This window comes from Perca fluviatilis, chromosome 21 (genome assembly GCF_010015445.1).
Source record: "Perca fluviatilis chromosome 21, GENO_Pfluv_1.0, whole genome shotgun sequence".
NCBI lineage: Eukaryota > Metazoa > Chordata > Actinopteri > Perciformes > Percidae > Perca > Perca fluviatilis.
In genome coordinates, this window is record NC_053132.1 from 13,505,400 (window position 1) to 13,525,652 (window position 20,253).

At 40.9% G+C, this 20,253-nt stretch overlaps 1 protein-coding gene across 5 annotated transcripts in view; it reads left to right on the forward strand.

The window, feature by feature from the left end:
• Positions 1–20,253, forward strand: part of vti1a (vesicle transport through interaction with t-SNAREs 1A) — a 124,271-nt gene that overhangs the window by 76,965 nt on the left and 27,053 nt on the right. For 3 of the 5 annotated variants that reach the window (XM_039787668.1, XM_039787666.1, XM_039787667.1), the window contains 2 exons: positions 5,983–6,053; positions 12,916–12,977. In XM_039787668.1, coding sequence (XP_039643602.1) covers positions 5,983–6,053; positions 12,916–12,977 — 133 coding nt within the window. Of the gene's footprint in view, positions 1–5,982; positions 6,054–12,915; positions 12,989–20,253 lie in introns of all 5 variants that reach the window. The other 2 variants (XM_039787669.1, XM_039787670.1) reach the window with 1 other exon arrangement.

Genomic DNA, 20,253 nt, shown 5'->3' on the forward strand with positions numbered 1-20,253 from the left:
TGTGTGTTTCCCTCCCCAATCTCCCATTTTATTGGATAATGAACTGCTGTAGAGTGTTAGATCTCCTTTCGCAGTCTTTCGCTGAGTTTGAGGAGATAGGCAGGGAAGAGCTGCCCGAGGTGTGGTGTTGTACAGATAATTAAAAGGCAAGAAATTTGTGTTTCGCTCTTTGATCTGCCTGTCAACTTTCTGATTAGAGACGTGATAGCCTTTAATCAACAGTAATGTGATGATTAACGCTCCTAAACTGTCGAAAATGAACTAGAGGAGCGGCAAGTTTTCGCTTTCTTCTTCCCTTCTCCTCCGTACAGCTCTCCCTGAGTCCATTTCCCAAAACTGGCAAACTTTTCTCCTCCGTCGGTTCCACCAGCGGTTGTTAAATCAGATGTTGTGTTTGATTAGCATCAACTGACATGTTGTTTTCTTCAAGCTTTTAGTCTCTCTAGTCTTGGGATCATTGGTAGAACTCAAATCTCTCAATGTCTTTGTCTTCCAAATCCAACAAAATGTGCTTCTATTAAATTTTCCTTTCCTTTGGTCTTTATTATTATTATTTTTTTACATAACTTTGACCTTCAACTTAGATATTATCATTATGGTATTACAATACTTATATTGCTGATGATGGCACCATCATTTAAACAGCTACTCAGCTGAAAAAGTCACATAATTTCAATTGCCAACTAAAGCACTTAACATCTGTTTTTATTATTTAGGCTGACTGTGGTTGATTAAAGGTTGACATGCTAGTGTTTTTTTTATTCATTTTTTCATTCATGTATTATATATATTTTTTATATTTTAGTTGCAATAGGGCTAGCACAATTGTGTGACACAAATGTCACCACTATGAATAATGCATACACAAATTACCTCATTCAGAAATGAGTTTTAATTCTACACTTCATACATTTTTTACAATTTAGACCAAGTTTAATCAACACATAAAAAATCATTTTCCCAGCACTGGAAATGGAATTAATAAGTCCGCTCTGTTTGAGCTTCACAATTGACCAGTCAGAATACGTGGAGAATAGGTTTATAGGCTGACCAGCCGTCTGTAGAAATTTCCTGTTTTTTTAATTGAAGACCTCAGAAAGAAATGCCTGTACATTGTTACATGTGGGGCAATCACAGCAAGCACCCAAGTCCATTAGTTTTCATTTGGATGGTTCAGTAAGACTGGTTGATTAAGTTCAGGCAATTTGCTTTTAGAAACCCTCATTCTCCACTCAACCCCTCCCGCTTCTCAGCCCTCTGCCACCAGCAGGGTTGTCGTTCAGGTTAATTTAATCTGGTTTGTTGGAAATGTTAACGCAATTGCTTTGTGGCTGTCTATACCTTGGCATGGTGTACAGTTTTCAGTAGTTTATTATGGCAAAACTCTGCATTTAAATGCTCTTAGACATCTGACTATTGGTAATTACACTAACAGTCAATATCCTTTAGTTTACATTCTTACTCACCCATGATAAGCAATGTAATATATGAGTTGCCGTGTCAGAGTATCTGCAGCTGTGTCCACAGGGACGTGTAGGTATGGATAATTTAATAAATGTAAAACAAGCTATTCCTTTCCAAGCCTCATCAATTCTTATTGAATTAGGGTGAAGGGGACTTTGCTGTTTAAAAAAAATTAAGATCTAAGAATTTGAGGCTGAAGTGAAGGAAAAAGAGGAGGGGGAGCTCAAATAGAAGAAAAATACAGCTTTTAGTTCTCTCCACCCCTGTTTCGCTTTAAACAAATGGTTCTATTACCAGCTGCTCTCCTACAGGCCTGGTCATTTATACCCATTAAACTTGCGTCTTATCACCCATAAGACGCCCTTGCGTCTCTCCATCCACCAATTGTCTATAATCAGCCATTTAAAACGGCAGCGGAAATTTCTTTTGCGCCTTGCTTCGGTCTGACGGACAGGCAAACGAGCTGGGAGGAGGAGGGACAGGGGAGGAGAGAGGGATATTTTCTATGGAATGATGAATAGGCCAAGTTGAGTGGCTGACTAACTGAGATCTGTCTTAATCAGAAGTGATTTGTCAGAACAGGAGCTCTGCGGGGTCAGGGCACAGGCGATGAATAAAACAGAGCCTGGCGAGGTGAAGAAAGGCCCCAGAAATCCACCCTGACTGCCCACCACCACTCATACACATGCAAGGGGAAGGGCCTATGCAGGGGCTGAGTCAGAATGGACTGGCTCTGCTTCTACCTGCTCAGAATATTACCTGTTTTGGGTCTTTTAAGTGTTCAGACTCTTGCAAGAATAAGCCAGTGTCTTACCTACGTAAAAACTACCTATACAGTGTGCTGTTAAAATGGAATCGATGTCAAACACATGGGGTGGAAAAATCCCAATTTTGAGGACAATGCGTTCCTCCAAGAATCCATTTTTCTCTTTATTTAATCCTTTATTGCCCATCCTTTGAAGTAACAGTTCCTGATTGATATGATTGACATACATGACTTAGCACTTGGCACCTCTTTATTTTGAGCTATAGCTCAGTGCCAAGGCGCTAGCCTCATGGCCTGTGGGCTCAGCATTACAAATAAATCCCAGTGTGGGTACAACTTTGATGGAGGTGATGAAAGTATGTCAGCAGGCAGTTGTAGACTTGAGAAGTCCTTAAAAAAGCTTTTCTGGAAGTGTACAAAGACGGGTAACTTTATTCACCTGGGAGTCACAGGCATATACAAGTTGACTGCTGCACTCGTGTGTGTGTGTGTGTGTGTGTGTGTGTGTGTGTGTGTGTGTGTGTGTGGCGAGCTTGAGAGAGACAAATGTATGGTCTAACATTTACCAGACTCCTCCTTGCTTCCCCTCAACCCTCCCATGGGTTTGTTGGAGTGTGTGGCTTGTGTCCTGATACAAGTGTGTGTGGTAACTTTCAAAAAGTGGTCTCAACTGCTTAATGAAAAGGAGTTGTGCTGAGCCTCAGAGCACACCACTGTCAGGTCTTGTACCCTTTCAGGTCTGGGGACGGAGGGAGCAAGGCAAAAAAACTGAAAAAAAAAGAAGAGAGGGCCCTTTTAGACAGCGTGTAACTGCTCTGAAACAGCTCCTGTAAAATAGATGATGCCTCCAATTAAATGTGTCCATGAACTGGAGAAAGTTTAAGGCTGTGGAGGTTTGGATGGTACCAGAATTGTTTGCTTTCTGAGCTGTATTGTCCTGAGCCAGGCTGGGTGGACATGGGCAGTCCACCCAGATGATTTTTACATTTCACGTTATTATAACAATTATAAAATGAGTCGATTCTTTTCTTTACAGCACCTGACAATAAGAGAAAATAAGTGAGCCTTGCTCTTGTTATCACAGTAGACGAAGAAAAGCTGCAAATCAAAATAGTTGATTATTTTTCTGTTGATCGACTTATTGTTGCAGCTCTATTTAAGAGTCGGAGCAGACAGAAATGTTTCTCTCCGACTGTATTTGGCTTGTTTTATGGTGCTCGTTTTCCACTAGTAAAGTTAATTGTCCAGTAAATATATATTTCCGTCCACCATATGATTATTAGCAAAATGGTTGAAGTGTTGAGCTTAGATAAAACACAGCGACTGTGCTATGTCAATAGTGTGTCTAATTCCCGCTCAAGCCATTACTTCCCCATATATCTAATGTGTGCCTTCAACTTTTCTATACTAATTCTTTTCTACAGTTACATTAGAGGAATGAGTAGTATTAAGGCTCGCTAGTGTGAGTGTAATGTAATGGAATAATGGGCTTGTTAAATGGACCTTTGGGGATGGGGATCTTTAACAAGTGAGTCAGAGCAAGGCCTCTGGGCCGGGGTTATTTAAATTGTTAATAGCTGTTTAAACAGGAGGGGGAATATTTTAAAAACTAACGAGCAACAAGTCGTGGGCATTAACACAAAATTTTTCCCCTCTCTTACTTTGTTTTTATCAACTGTACATTTTTATTTTTTTTAATATACCCACATTTTTGTCGTGGTCATACATTCTATATATGTTTTGGATTTTGTGCAGTTAAATGTGCTGTTTAAACTTGAATATTTAATATCTTAACATTGCAGAATCTTACGCACCAACGTGCAATTTAAGGTCAGTGACTACCAAAATCTTCCCACATCAACATGAGCTGAGCTATTATTACTGGAGGGACCAGTTCATTGTATTTTACTCAGGTGTTGAAGTTTTGTCTACATCTTTGAGTATGATTTAACATAATGTCACATCTGGGGATGATGATGATGATGATGATAAAAATGATATTGCGTAAGTTATGAGAGTAGTTTCTTGAAGAACCTTTCATTAGTTCAAGAAAAACATGTTCAATTTTTTTTAAATTTTGCAAACATTTTTGTCCAACAAGTTATTTTTCCCATAACTAACTAATTTTACACAGAGCAATGGACAGCAGGACTTAAATAAGATGAATGGAAATGTAGATACATGCCAGAGAAGAGTAATGCAAAGGAAGAAACATTATAAACGCCATGCATTCCCTTGGGAGGCGTTGTGTACACCCTTAATGGCTCATTCAGGTGGGGGGGAAATCTCCCATCATTCCTTTCTGGGATTGATGAGAGATTTTGGAGTACTGGGAAGAGACTCTAATGGCCACAGAGCCAAGCCAATATAGAGCGCAACTGACCTGTTTTCATATCCTTCAATAGATAGAAAGCTGAATCCACTGTGGTCTCGTCCTCTGAACCGCTCTTATTGCCAAGCCTATTCATTCAATTCACAAAAACATTATTGTCTTTTAAAGTCTACCTTAACAGAACGTGTGTAAGGATTGCTCAGTGCTCAGGCTAAGCTATCATCGGAGGCCTTTTCTCTTGCTACCTCATCCATCTTTTTACACATTGGAAACCTTTCTAATAATGCACTTGCCATCAAAAAAAACTCCTTGTCACACTCATTTATTTAAAAAGAAAGCCACAGCCTTGACAGAGATGGATAGATGTGCTTATTTGTCTCTTTAACAGAAGATTTCTGCAACAACTCCCGTACTGGTTATCCCTTGTTCTTCTCCAATGGGGACGGGGGAGGGCTTGTATTTTATGGTTATTAATACCTGCACTCAGTCTTTTAATCTGCCCTATTTGTCACATGTGACTGTCTGACTGCACTGTTTAATCTGGGTATCCTTCAATCTGTCTCATCCCAGATTAGAAATTAATGAAGGCAGGAAGAGACACATTTGAGTCACTTACAGTGTAGGGGGGTAAAAGGGATGGGATGAATGGGAGTCGAACGTCATTCATTTGACAGTGCTCTCTCTTTTTTTCTTCTTTTCCCTGATCCTCTTTCTCTGTCTCTCTCCCTCTCTCTATCTTTCTCTCTATTTTTCTCTCTCTCTTCTCTTGTTTAGCTGCCAGATGTAGCCAATTTTTGCACTGCTCCCCCCAAACAGGCGCTCAGCACGTGGGCCCTTTGGTGTGCGGCACCTGTGTAGTGTAATACAGTCAGCAACTGCGTTGTTTATTCCGGATTTGTTTGGTGCGCTTGAAAGCCTGTCTTTGATCCATGCAAAGATTCTTCACTTCTTTTCCTTTTTTTCCATGATTCATCCTCAGCCTCCCTCATTTTTTAAACGCTAAAGCCGTAGCAGTATGGTTACATTGATGGCAGCAGTGTTTTTTTATTTGGGGGGCTTTTTTTTTGCTTTCTTTCCTCATCCCCAACCCAAGGGACAGGAAAATGACAGTGACCACTGACAAGCTTGTCAGGTGCCTTGTCGGAGATGGTTTTTAACTGTGCGTTAATGTGTTTACATGTACAACTGACGAGAGGCATTTAAAAAAGAATGGCCTAATGAATATTGCATTAGTTGAGTGGACCCCACTGGCAGGCTGGATGCTGGGGTATTGTTGCCTAGAACTTGTTGTCTATTTACTTCAGCATTTTAAGAAGGTTTAAAAAACACTTACACTAACCCATAGCTGCAATAGTCTTCTACTGTATTTTGCAAATGTCAGACACACACTCTTCTTACATTGCACCTGCTTCTCTTACAGAACAAGTGGGTCAGGAGATTCTTTCCAACCTGCACAGTGACCGTGAGAAGATCCAAAGAGCCAGAGAAAGGGTGAGTACGCACACGCCACCTGCACACACTCATCTGTCTATTCTAACAAGTGTTTGTGAGACCGTAAAGGTGTTACAGCTGGTTAGCAACATTGACAACCCTCTGCATGGTTTGCCAAATAAACACACACAAACATGGCACACACACTGGTCCTGGGTTTGCTTGCACACTCAGTCAGCAGAATTGTATTGACAAAGTACTTAATGTGCTTATTTATTGATAGCACTGTATTGCATTCAAGTATATTTTTAGTCAGTGTCACCTAACAATTTAAATATCTTTCTTTAGTTAGATGAGATCAAATGTTGAGCATATCTTGTCACAATACATGCAGTGAAGTCAGCTTGCTTGTGGCTACGTACTGTTGGTACCTGTGCACCTTTCTCCAAGATCTTCCCGCTTTTCTTCTTCTCACCTGAATGGGGATAACTTTGCCAGCTCCCATCCTTCCTCACTTACCCTCCTAAACTTCTCAGCGCTCTTCTCCAGTTTCCCTCTCTCCTTCCTACTTTCCCTCAGAGAGTCTCTCCCCCCCCCACAATCCTGAGCACTGCCCGTCCTTACATTCAGCCAGCCAAACAGACAGGTAGGCAGAGACAGAAAAGACCAAACACAGGAAGGGGGCCCAGCACTGACGGCACCCTAAACGCAGAATGCTTAAAGACCACAACATGGCAGTGGGCCTTGCACAGGCAATTTCAAAGGAAATCAGACATCTCCTTTCAAAATGGTCCACAGTGTCTACTGAGAGTACCTGCTCTCTGTTTCTTTTTTCTCTCTCTCTCTCTCTCTCTCTCTCTCGCTCTCTCTCTCCCTTCTTCCCATGAGTCTTCTTCTCTGAACCCCCCTCCCGACCACATGTACACACACACACTCATAGGGCTTTAAAGGCAGTTTGTGGGGCAAAAGTAAAAAGAAATCAAGATGTAAAGACATAGGATGTGAGGGTTGGTTAACATCTCTTTTGCAATAAAGAGATGGTGAAGAAGGTATGGTTTTAGCATAAATGCCAACACATGAACAATCCAACACATGCACACGCACGCACACACACACACACACACACACACACACACACACACACACACACACACACACACACACACACACCTACGCTCAGCAGGGGGGTGGCCTTTTGTCTTGCTTTTATGGTACAAATAGAAGTCAGTGGAAGGTTTCAACACTGGGTCAAAGCAGTACACTCACAACTCTGAACCACTGAGTGGATTGAAGAATGTGGTTTAAGACAGGTAGCAAGGGGGGAATGTTTTAATATTTGTTGCCAAAACATTTTATTTATATCCTTTAATCAATAATTCCACGTTATAAAATTATTAATTTGAGGTTATGAATTACTAATTTCAATGAACAAAATAAGCAATTTGTGTGCACAAATTATTAATTTGTTCCCCCAAATGATTTATTCTTGCAATCACAAATCAGGCACCATGAATCAAATCATTTGAAGGTACCTCAAAACTGTAACCTAGCTGCTAGTCTGCTGCCTAGCCTCTTTTCCTGAACTGACCAGAACAGCTACAACAAGCTATAACTTCAGTGTCAATAGAAATAGGTATTTTTTTATGGGTAGGATTTAGTCATTTAAAATGTGATCATTTGAGAGCTCAGATTATTATTATAAAAGGATTAATTGTGTAATTTGAGAAAACAAATTTGTGATTTATTTTCCATTATCCTGCTTAGTAAACTTAGAAACTTTAATACTCAAATAAGAATCTCTTCATTTTGCACTTTTCATCTTAAAGTTGAACCTTTTCCCTTTACTTTACTAAATGCCCTCTTTTGTTTGGCTTTCAATTTTATAATAATGCTATCAGAATTTGTACAGATTTTAATCCTGGAAAGTGACCTTGGGTGTCTTTGCTGCAAAGTTCTATAACTAGCTGTACATTAAAAATGAATCCTCTCGTTCGTTCCATATAGGCAACTATTGTTAATTTTAGACACTCAACTGCACAAAAAAAGTCAGTGGGTTTCCATTTCAGGTTAAGGAGGAAAGCATTACATTTGTTGAGAGGCTGTGGAGAGAGAGAGAGGAATGGAAAGAAGGAATGATTCAGAGAGAGATGTATTTTGGGAGAAAGTGTGAAGTATCTAGGGGACCGATCTGTGGGTAGAGGCAGACATCAGGCAACTGCAGGACTTGTTGTCTTTGCCAGAGGGCCCATACCCCAGGTCCCCCACCTTCTACCCTGTACCACATGTATCCTTGGCTCTCGCAACCTGCATCACACCAACTCAGGCTGCCAGAGGGTAGGAAGGAAGGATGGAAGGAGAGGAAAAAAAGTAGCCGTAAAGGAGGGGTGGGAAGAGAGGGTGAATTGCAGGCAAGAGATGACTGCAAGAAGAGCCAGAACAAACAGGAAATAGAGTAATGCTGGAACCATTGTAGAGAAGAGGAAGGTTGGAAGAAGATATGGTAAAGTAAGGAATTAAAAATAGAATAGAATTCAGTATGATACACTGATGAAAACCTACTGTGTGAAATTGGCTTTATTGGGAAAGCAGTTATTATCTCAGAGAGAGATGAAGATGAATGACTCCCTGCTGACTCCAGAGAGAGCCTCTCTGCAAAAATTCTTCCCCACACTCCCTCATCATCCTCTAGAAGTGCAACAACAGGTAGACGTTAGTGGCAGCTCACTCAGTGCGGTGTCAGCCTTTTTTTTTCTTTTTACAGTCACACTCGCACCTTGTTGGCAACATCTCTGCCAATTCCTTTTCCTAGTGAAAGTCCCTACACCTGATAAGTGGATGCAATGAAAACATCTCTATGACCCCTGAGAGGAAAAAGGCAGAGAGAAAGAAGAGAGAGAAGATGGAACAAGAGAAAGGAAAATATCCACGGCAATTAGCCTTGAATAGCTATGTTCATTATTTCATTGTGCCTTCAAGGACTCCCTGTGCTTGCTATGTACATCAGCAGCATAGGACCCTTCTCACTATTTTTTTCCTACACCATTCTTTTTTTTTTCTTTTTAATAATTTTTTTATTGAGAAAGGCACAATATTAACAACATTACACATCAGTGATTTAGCTCTTTCTTTATTTTCTTTTTTTCCCCCCAGCCCCCCTATCCCTTAACACACATACAATGTAAAACATTCCAAAACTAAAACCAAACAGTGTGTACCTCCCTGCTCCTCCCATGGTGACCGACCCCCCCCCCCCCCCCAAAAAAAAAAAACTAAACAAAAGACTAAAGACAATCACACTGCACCCTTTCTTTAATTAAAGTGTATGTTTCATCCCATGCTCCATAGAAACATTTTCAAGAAGTGAGTTGGCCCATTGCTGCCAGGTTAAGGTATGTGGCGGCTGCCAACTCAAGGCCAACATCTTCTTAGCTGCCGTGAGACCAGCCCATAAGATCTGCTATACAGACCAATCTAAACAGGACTCTGAGAGAGTATAATCTTAATTTGTAATGTATTAGCTGATGATCTGGATTCTTAGATGTACCACACAATTTTTTCCACACTGTGTCCCAACTGATATCTTCAACATTTAAAGCAGCTAAGTCCCTATACCATGTGGCTTCTACTGGTAATCGTTTGCCAGGATCAGAAATACATTTGTAAAGTTTAGAGACACTCCCTTGTGCCGGTCCCACTGAGGCTAATATTATATGAAGAGGATGTGTGGGGAGTGCTGATCCCCATGGGACACCATAGGCCCTCATGGCTGACCTTTACTGCAGGTAGAAGAAAAAAGATGATCCCGGAAGATCATACTCAGCCTGTAAATCATTAAAGGCTCTTAAGCCATGGTCACAATACAGGTCGTTTAAAACATAAACTCCCCCGTTCTTCCACTGTGGCAATGAAAAAGGTATATTGCCCTTAAGAAGTGAAAATATATTGAAAATTGAAGAGTGATTGTGCCATTTAGGATCTGCGCGCACATGTTTCATAACAGTATGGAAAGTTGTGAGTAGAAATTACATTATAGGGCCTAAACGTAATATGGCTTTTTTCAATGGTATGTAGGATTACACTAGGTCCTGCAGTCTGTGAGGCAGCGACAAATTTTCCTCAATTGGTCTCCAAGAGACTGAAGAACCAGGATTGAACCAAATAGATAGAGGGCGTACCACAAAGGACCAGAAGTACGTCTTAAAATCTGGGAGAGCCATTCCTTCACCATTCTAATGTTTTCTCTGCAGCAAGATGAGCAGAAGGCTGTTAAAATGGCATGTCCTTCTAAGTGGGAATCTGCTGTTGACTAGTTTAAAGTTACAGATATTTTCTACCTATAAAAAGCAGCTAATAATGTCCTAGTTTATAGACTAAATGTTATGTTTGGGTAAATCTTGCAGCTTTTTAGAGGGGGTCTAAAAGTATGTTCAGCTGGGGGTTGTCTTTAGACAAGTGAACCAGTAACCTAAAGGTAAAAACGCAAGTTTCCTGTAAAAGGATCTCTGATTCATCTCTCTAGCTTGCAACTGACAACTTTGGGTGGAAAGATAAAGTGTCAAACTTTAGAGGTGCCTTTTCAGAGGTGCCTAAATTGCGGACTTTGCCGTGAGGCCAGTAGTACAAGGCTGTGCAACAGGAAAACCTACAAGCTTACAGTACTACTGTAATAAGTATATTGACTTTAATGTTTCAGCAATTATGTTTTTGGTAAGATATGTGTGTAAATGTTAAGCTTGTCCCGTCGCCATTAATCCATCAATCTGTTGCTAATATAAGTAAGTAAGTAAGTAAGTAAAATTTATTTGTATAGCACCTTTCACAGATAAAAATCACAAAGTGCTTCACAATGAAATGCAATTCAACACAAGAAGTCACAATACGAGCACATTGAAATACAAATAGAAAATATAACAAACAACCATAAAAAACCCATCGACTAAGTAAAAGCCTGCTTGAACAACAGAGTCTTCAGCTGCTTTTTAAAAGATTCGACAGAATCCACACAACGTAGCGAGAGAGGCAAGTCATTCCACAGCCTAGGAGCCACTGCTTGGAATGACCGATCCCCTCTAGTTTTAAAATTAGTGCGGGGTACCACTAATAGCATCTGACCTAATGATCTCAGACTACGGGTGGGGGTATGTAGCTGTATCAAATCAGAGATGTAGAAAGGAACTTGACCGTGCAAGGCTCTGAAAGTAATGACAAGAATTTTAAATTGAATTCTATACTGGACTGGTAACCAGTGAAGTGCTGCTAAAACAGGCGTGATGTGTGCTCTTTTGTTAATGTGCATTAAAAGCCTTGCAGCAGAGTTCTGAACAGTCTGGAGACGATAAAGCTGATTCTTACTCAGACAAGTAAAAAGACTGTTATAGTAATCTAAGCGTGAAGAAATGAAAGCATGAATGATCATCTCTAATTCATCCTTAGTGACAAGTGGTCTTAACTTAGAGATATTTCTCAGGTGGAAGAAACAGTTCCTAACTAATAATTTAGAGTGGTGATCCAACGACATAGCTGAGTCAAAAACCACACCTAAGCTCCTGAGACTCAGCTGGACAGACAAGCCTAAGTCCCCAATATGATGCTTTATCTCAGGGATACGACTTTCAGGGGCAATAATTAGAGTTTCTGTTTTTTCTGAGTTCAAAAGCAGAAAGTTGTCACATAACCACTGTTTGATACTAGACAAACAGTTTATTAAAGATGACAGTTTGGAGAACTCAGTTTCCTTAAAAGAACAGTAAAGTTGAATATCATCCGCATAGAGATGGTACGATATCTCTCTAAAATGACTAATTATCTGTCCTAAAGGAAATATATACAAGAGGAACAGAATAGGTCCCAAGACAGACCCCTGAGGTATCCCACACGACAACTCTGCAGTTTCAGACAATATCTGATTAACATGAACACTAAAACGTCTACCAGAAAGGTAGGATGAGAACCATTTTAAAACTGATCCAGACATCCCAACCAGATCACGAAGTCTATTTATCATAATGGTATGATCGATAGTGTCAAACGCAGAAGAAAGGTCCAATAGGACCAAAACTGTAAAATCCTTTGAATCAGCTGACATCATAATATCACTAGAGATTTTCAGAAGTGCAGTTTCCGTAGAATGCCTTTTACGGAAACCAGACTGGAATTTATCAAACAGCTCGTGCTTCTCTAAGAAAAGGGTGAGTTGCTCTGCTACAACTTTTTCTAAAATTTTTGACATGAAAGGTAGATTTGATATTGGCCTGTAGTTCTTAGGTTGAAGTGGATCCAATGTGGGCTTTTTAAGTACAGGCTTAACAACAGCATGTTTAAAAAACTAGGAACGACACCAGTTAAAAGTGAGGTATTTAGCATCTCAACAATGCAGGGGCCAATGGAGTCAAAAGCTTGTACAAATAGCACAGTAGGGACAACATCCATAGGACAAGATGAGGGTTTCAACGTCTGTAGCAGAGAAATGATGTCATTCAGTGTCACAGGTTTAAAAGTGGACCAAAAATGAGCGGGAGACAAGTCACAGGCAGAGTTCTGAGGAAGTGATGGTAAGATGTTGGCCCTAACATCTCTGATCTTATTCACAAAGAAGTGGAGGAATTCATCACAGTTCGATTTAGAAGACACACTTGCTTGTGGGCCAGAAGGAGATGTAGTGTGTTCAGTCCCAATATCCTCAGTTATGCAACAAGAAGTGACCTTTCCTTCTTTCTCTGTCTTTTAATTTTGCAAAGAGGTGGTCAATTGTTGAAATGTTTTAAAAGCAGCGTATTTTGCAGTCAGAGGACATTTCTATACTTAATAATATAATATATAATATGATCTTGTAGATATGACGTAGATTATGTTTAATAGCCTTGAGTGTTGTTGGATCATAATGGAAACTAAAATGTGTCTTTCCCCGGTTCTGTCCCCTCAGCTGAGAGAAACGGACGCCAACCTGGGCAAGAGTTCTCGCATCCTTACCGGCATGCTGAGAAGGTAAGATGCAGGTACGGACCTTGTTTCTGCACCTCTCTGTATATAACTGTGCTATGAGCTTGCTCCAAATCATCACCACCTAATTAGGTTTATAATTAGATCAATGTTTCCTTTCCATTATGATTAGTCTTGAACACTGTGTTGTGTTTGGCCACATTGCTTAGCATTACATTGCTTTTCCAGACAACACTGGTGGGGATTGATAAACAAACAAATGAACACGTCAATAGATGGATGATGGAATACAGAATGAAATATTATAGTTGATAATGCAATCCTTCACAAGTAGTCACTAGTTGAATTGTAACCAGTTGATTTTGTTCCCTTAAGTGGAATTTTATTTGGATGACAATTATCAAACAACTCAACAAGGTACAACTGAAATACTGTATATAAATGCAAAATTTGAGTAATTTTCTACAGTATAATCATATTTTTTAGGGTAATTTTTCTTTAATTCTGATTTCTAATGATTCTGATTAGTTGTATGTTCCATTTATATGACACGTATGTCCCAACTAGCAAACAAACTAAACTAACAAACTGTGTGAATGGCTGTTCTGTTACATGCAATTGTATTAGTGTTAAGTGCCTTGATAAAGGAGTAGCCCAGCATAGTATCCTTCAGAAAAAGGCTGGAAAAGACAAATGTGCTCACTGTATATGTCTCCATTCTTTTTGCCTTTGTTTTTCACAAAATGCACTTACAACCCATATCCAACTTGCAGTCTTTGTCTCTCTTGCCTGCACAAGGCAGCCCCCCAACAATCACACAAACACAAGCATTCACACGCAAATATTTCAATAGTCCTTGCATTATCTTATGCACCCACCACCTCACACACACACACACACACACACACACACACACACACACACACACACACACACACACACACACACACACACACACACACCGTAATGTCTTGTCACATCTCCATTTTATAAAGGGCCTGTGTGCCTACCCCTGAACCGTGACGCCATGGTTTTGTTTCTCGCTCCCTCTTTCTTGTTTTTTTTTTTCCTCCCTGTCGCCCGCTGTGGATTTTGATTAAGAGTAATATGTAAATGACACCGACTAAATGTAAAATCCTGGGGCCAGGAAGGAAGTGCCAATTGAAATAGATGCTTCAGTGCCCGTAGACAATTTGGAGGGCGACTCACAGGGCGGCCGGCAGTTACTAGAGAGGGAAGGCCTGAGAAGGGCTGTGACGCCGAGTGTAACCAATATTTCTGCATATGTCTCCATTTTGTCAAGTCTGATTATGGGAAGAGGAGGAGGATCGTGGGGGGGGTCAGCTCGCCTGGCATGTCACCCAAAGCTGTCCAGAAATCATTCATCATTCCCTCCCCCTTTCCTCTTTTCTGTCCTCCCCCCCCCTCTTTTGCTGAAGTAAATAACACACTCATTTCAATATTATCATATTAATGTTAAAGTTCAGCTGTCACCTAATGGGAAGACTTAATCAGACGTAGCATTTTAAGAGGCAAGCTGCCACCCCCCCTCCTACTCTCCAGCCTCCTCTCTTGACGTGACTTTCCTCTTCTGGTTAGCGCCCCGCTCAAATCAGGATTTATGAGGGCCTTCTAAAGTGCGGCCCGGCTGCGAACATCCTCGACTACCACCCGCATTTCTGCTTGATGGGAGCTGCACAAATACCCCCCACCCCCGTAACTCTTTAACAAAAAGTCTTTTCTTGTTTTCGTTGCTTTGCATTTTGAATAATAGAAAGGGTGTTTTGTTGTACGGTTGTGGGCTGGAAACGTCAAATCTGAAGTCATTTATAACCGGATATGGAGAACTGAGAGCGAAAGTTCAGGATGGTTCAATGATATCTCATCTCCAACCCCCTTTTAGGCAATCTGTCCTAATTTCCCCATTCATTTCATTATTTGCTCCTCGGTTTTCTGTCTTTTGATTGATTGTGTATTTGTGTGCGATGTCAAAGCAATTGTAGTTTCTTTACACTGTTGTTGGGTTTGGGGGTGGTTGCCTTGTCATTCTCCACTTGTTTGTCTTCGCTATAGCAATAGTGTATCACTTTAGGTCTACCAGGAGTATGTAGGACTTTACAAATAGGTGAGTGAGTGAAGTAAACCTTTGCTGTTGTATTATAACCTCTGTACTTATGACACAAACTTGAGATGGACATAGATCATCACCCATGCACAGGATGATAAATATTCCATCTTTTTCATTATTTGTTTGTTTTCCTTTTTGTTGTAATGCAGCAATTAGCTCAATTTAAAAGCCAATGTAATATTGTTGTCCAAGCCAAGAGCTTTGACCAGTTAACAAGGAGATTGAGCATTGTTTGCCACTAAGCTGTGGTAGTTAGCAGATACATAAATACGGCGGCAATTTTAAGTTGATTATGAACAGATAAATTGTGTTCTTTTTCATCGTTGGTGTAGTTTCTTTTAAATTCAAACCTCTTCTTGAAGTGTCTTTATAGTTTTGGGGTTTCACCCCAGCTGAGAAACAATTAGACACTCATTAAGCTAGCTGTCAGAGTTCAAGAAAGCCAATTAACTTAAAGACTCTGTGACTATCACTTATTGTAAGAGACATTCAGAGACACACATCTTCAATAGCTGTTGCATGGTTTGAAAATTAACCTTCACACATTTCTGACTGTGAAACTCATCACTGCCAATGAGGGTAATTGGAATAAAATACTGTGTATAGGTGCTGTTGATTGTCTGGGTCGTGGTTGATGACTAGTCTCACAAACTTCAGTCTCATGTCAGCTGTCTTCATTTGCTTAGTGGATGTCAGTGGTCTAGTGGTGGGCATCCACTCTTAGTTCATTTTTAATACAATTTTCTAACATTCTTGGGTTTTAATTATACCGTGACAGGCACAGCGATCCCAATGAGACAGAAAGGCAATCCTGATATTATATGAATATCTATGATCATTAAATATTCTACTATCATTTCATTTCGTTTAGATCCTGTTTAGCACCAGCACCAGTCCCTTTGTACCACAAAGTAAATATTTTGGCTACAGCATTGCCTTTTTAGTGTAGATATATAGTGCTCATCTCCCAGCGAAATGTGCCATCCGGTGGAGTTTCTCTGGCTCGAGGGCTGTTGCTCGAAGTACAGATTTTACTCCCACATAGGGACACAAAGATTATTGAAGCAGATCAGGAGAGAGAGCCACCCCCCTCTTTCTCTCTCAAACTCAGTCTAAACTTACATTAAACCGTAAAACTAGGCAGTGCTGATCAAATATAAACCAAGATTCTGTATTACTGTATTGCCTACTTCTCGCCTGAGATGTTTTAGGAACATATTTTACAGTAGCTTACCCTTTAACTGTGATACAAGATTTACAAGACAAGTTTTTTACCAGCTGGCCGCCATATTGATTCTGTGACATGCTCGCATTACTTTGCCCACTGTTTATTGGTCCGGTGCGGCGCAGTGCGTTCTGGTAGTTGTAAGTTTTCTATCTTTTTGAGCAAAAGGGCCATTCTATTGCATAAACAACCCAGTTTTATGAAACGACCCTCTTTCCAGCGGTAACATACTTGACTGCTTTTACCAGGTGTAGTACTCGTTGACATCTTAGAATAGAAACACGTCAGAATTAGAATATCCTAAATTCAGGTAGAGATGGCTCTAGATTTTAATCTTTGTTGCCATTAAGTAACACTTTCTAGGATTGCTCCTTTGACAGTGAACAAACACTGATTTATTGGGGACTGAACTTTGTAAATTGTAGAATAAGACCAAGGGGGATGGATGTCGTTTATCATTCAAGGCTTTTAGCGGTTAGGAGGTTAAATATTTTTTTGTAGACTTGATCAGGTTCACAGATATAAGCTGAACTATCTCATGTAAAGGGATTTATATGTGTACACTTTGATAATTGGATTTTCATTTCAACGAATTGGTCTTCATTAACCACCAATTTGATCAACTCCAATAGGTGTATAGGTTTGGTTGGTACAGTCTGCATTAAGAAAGGTTACAGCCAACAGTGTGGCGCACTGTCCCTGATTAGAGTGCCACAGACCATTTGATAAGGCGTCTGTTGTTTCCATGGGAAACTGACACTATGGTTTCTCGTAAATACAAAATGGCCCTGTGACTCTAGTGTGAGCCTTCCTATTGCTATACTGAACATCCCAAGTATCTCACTCACCACGGTCAGATCAGTTGGGAATGGGAATGCGGCTCCAGACCCAGTTAGGACCACTGAGGCTTCTGGCAGCCTTCCGAAGGGGACAGAAGGGCAATGAAGGGTGGTGCTGGGGGTAATGTATATTTTGAAGCAGAGGGGTTGTCTGCTCTCGCTGGCAGCTGATCCCACATGCAGGTGGTCGACTCAGTCGCCAGGCAGATCAAAAAGTCAAGCCCCCGGGTGGACCTCGCTTTGAAATGGGAATGGGGCCTAGATATCAGACAGAAAACATAAGCAAGCTCCCAGCCACAGAACGGCTCCATATTCATGGCTGGGACTGGCAGCAGCGACGGGCAGGCAAGATGGACAGAGCCTCTGCTTCAGAACAGGACTCATGCACACTCTGGACACTGATTAAGAGATCAGCCCATGAGCTGCGGTGAGGATGATGCAGTAGCTCACAAGCTGATGCAGCCACAATTTTACCAAGACACCAACTTCCTTTCTTGAGACGTTTCTTGACAAGCTGTCTTGCGGCCCAGTTCATTTCTCTGATTTTACACTGTAGGTACACGTGACAAGTTCAGTGCATATATATTACAGATAACTAAGAGCAACCATCTCAGTCCTGTTAAACTGTTGATCATTTTTGGAAATGGAAAAATAAACATTTTATTATGACTAATTGGCAGAATAGGAAAATCCTATTTCCAATTCCTCACTTGGCCCACATGTGAACAATTTCATGAGCGAAGAGACCACAGTGCATGGCCCCAGAAAAGCATCTGGAGAAGGGAACTTTTGATTCCTTAAGATCTGTAAGTTTTGCCTCCATCCTGTATTATTGGCAAATATATACTCACTCTCTCTCCGTCTGTCTGGAATATTAACTACTGGGATATGTAGGTCACATCATTAATGGAATTCAACTCTACCAGTGAGCTGTGGTAGGATCGGAGTCTTGGGGCCCTCTTGATGTCTTGTTATGAAGTTGAACAAAAAGATTAGACTTTTTTTAATTGAAGCTGAAAGATGGAACAGATTGCAGTTCAGATGTTCTCTTCCTACCCTTTTCCTCTTTTCATTTATTTATTTGTGTTGCCCTGTTTTAAAACTGCAAAGAGCAAAGGAAAAACATTACAATATGGTGGGGTCAGCAGAGTCAGCCCAATGGAGCAGTGGCTGTCTGGCACTTTGCTCTACCTTTATACATACCATCACATGCATTTACAATCCTACACACTTTATATTTGAGTATACCCCATGTCTGTGACATTGTGGAGGACATGTTTGCCCTATTTTACATTCTATTTTACTTTGTATTACAGCTGAACTCATCACAGTAGCCATAGCCGAGCTTCGTCTTTTCTGTCCCGAGAGTGGCAGATCACTCCCATTGGATCACACTCTCTCTGATCTCCTCTCCATGTTGCTGCCACGATAATTCCATGTACTACATTTAAACACATTCCCTTTGCTTTGCAATTTGTTCAGCCTGGCATCATTACCACCCCACTCAACCCCCCACCCCCATATTGCTGCATCCCTCTGGGTCAGTCCTATCCCTGGCCTTTTCTGCCCCCTCCAGGGAAGCATTCTGTGCTTTTTATGTCCAGTCTGTTTTTATTCTGGCAAAGGAGCAAAGTGCCAAAGCATGAATCGTATCTGCCCTCACCACAACCCCTAGTTAAACTTTATACATGTCAAGATGAGCGCAGCTGTTGTGTGTATGTGCATGCATGCATATTATAGGTATGTTGAGTGGATTAAGGACGTTAGCCTGTAAAGGTATTTGTGTTGATAGGGGTAGTTTTTACTGTTGGCAGACAAGCAAGTAGTACTGTAAGACCTTGCTGGTCTTTGAGGCCCATCAGGACTCTTCCCTTCACTCTCTACTCATGCTTTGTAGAAGGGATGAATTTATCTACCAATGGGTTCAATCTTATATTGACAGGGTTCTTTTATAGAGAAAATAATAAATAAATTTTGATATTAAACTTCTGTTTTATTTTTATCAAGTTATTTTACGTTTTTGCTTTTCGAATGTCAGATAAGTGTCTTGTTTGGAGATAGAAGATACTTTTTGATGTTCCTGTGTGTCTATGTGTGTGCGTGTCTGTGGCTACAGGCTGCTGCTGGGACAATGACAGGGTGCGCCTCAGCCTCATTACTCACTGCTCCTGAGCCAAACAAGCACCACTGCCACCTCTCTCTCTCACTCTCCCTCCTGCTTTATCTCTGTCTTTTTCTCTCCACCTCACCCATTAGAGAGTGCTGATGGGACATTTTTTGCAGAAGGGAAAAGATACACACACAAGCCTGTGCTGTAGAAGGAAGAGTTTTTTGACAAGGGCAAAGACGTGTTGTTGTTTTATATAAGGGATGCATTTGTCTGTTGAGGATTGACTCGCTTAACTGGCTGCCAAAGCCCCCTTTTTCTCCCTACATATCTCCCTTTCTCTATTTTCTAAACCATAGTGGGTTTCTACTTTTTGATATGTCAGGGCATAGTTGAATTGTAATTATTCCAAATGTTGTGTTTAAAAAAAAAAAAAAAATCAGAGTTGAAGACCAACAGCTAGCTTCAAAGATGGTAAATGGTGAACACGTTGGAATTACTTTCAAGGTAGAAGGCATTTTCAATCAAAGCACAACAAACTAAAACTAGTAATATCTTGAGTGAGACTGCTTCATCAGCAAAATTAGCTATCACCTAGTCCCTGAACTGGGCATCAAGGCTGAACTTTAGCATTCCAACAAAAAGCACCCTTTGCACCATCACTTCTCCAAATGCTTGAGGGTCAGTCATCCACGCCATTTAAGGTGATTCTTCGTTCGACCTCGCTCATACCATCCGAGTTGATAGAACTTCTTTTTCCCCCTCCTTTAACCCTGACAGACTGTCGTTCTGACGAGATGACTGGAGATCAGTGGCGCTCTCATCCCTTGAAGTGGCTCCAGGTGTCACTCCAAGGGTACCCGCCCCGTTTGATCTGCCGTCGAGCGCCTGTCGGGCCACGGCACCCTCTGATTTCCTGGTCAGAGGGGAAAGAGGCTCTCCTGTCCAAAAGTTCTATTGCTACTTTTGAGTGACAGCAAGGGAGAGGGATTGGCAGTTGTGGAGCAAACCACAGCCATAAC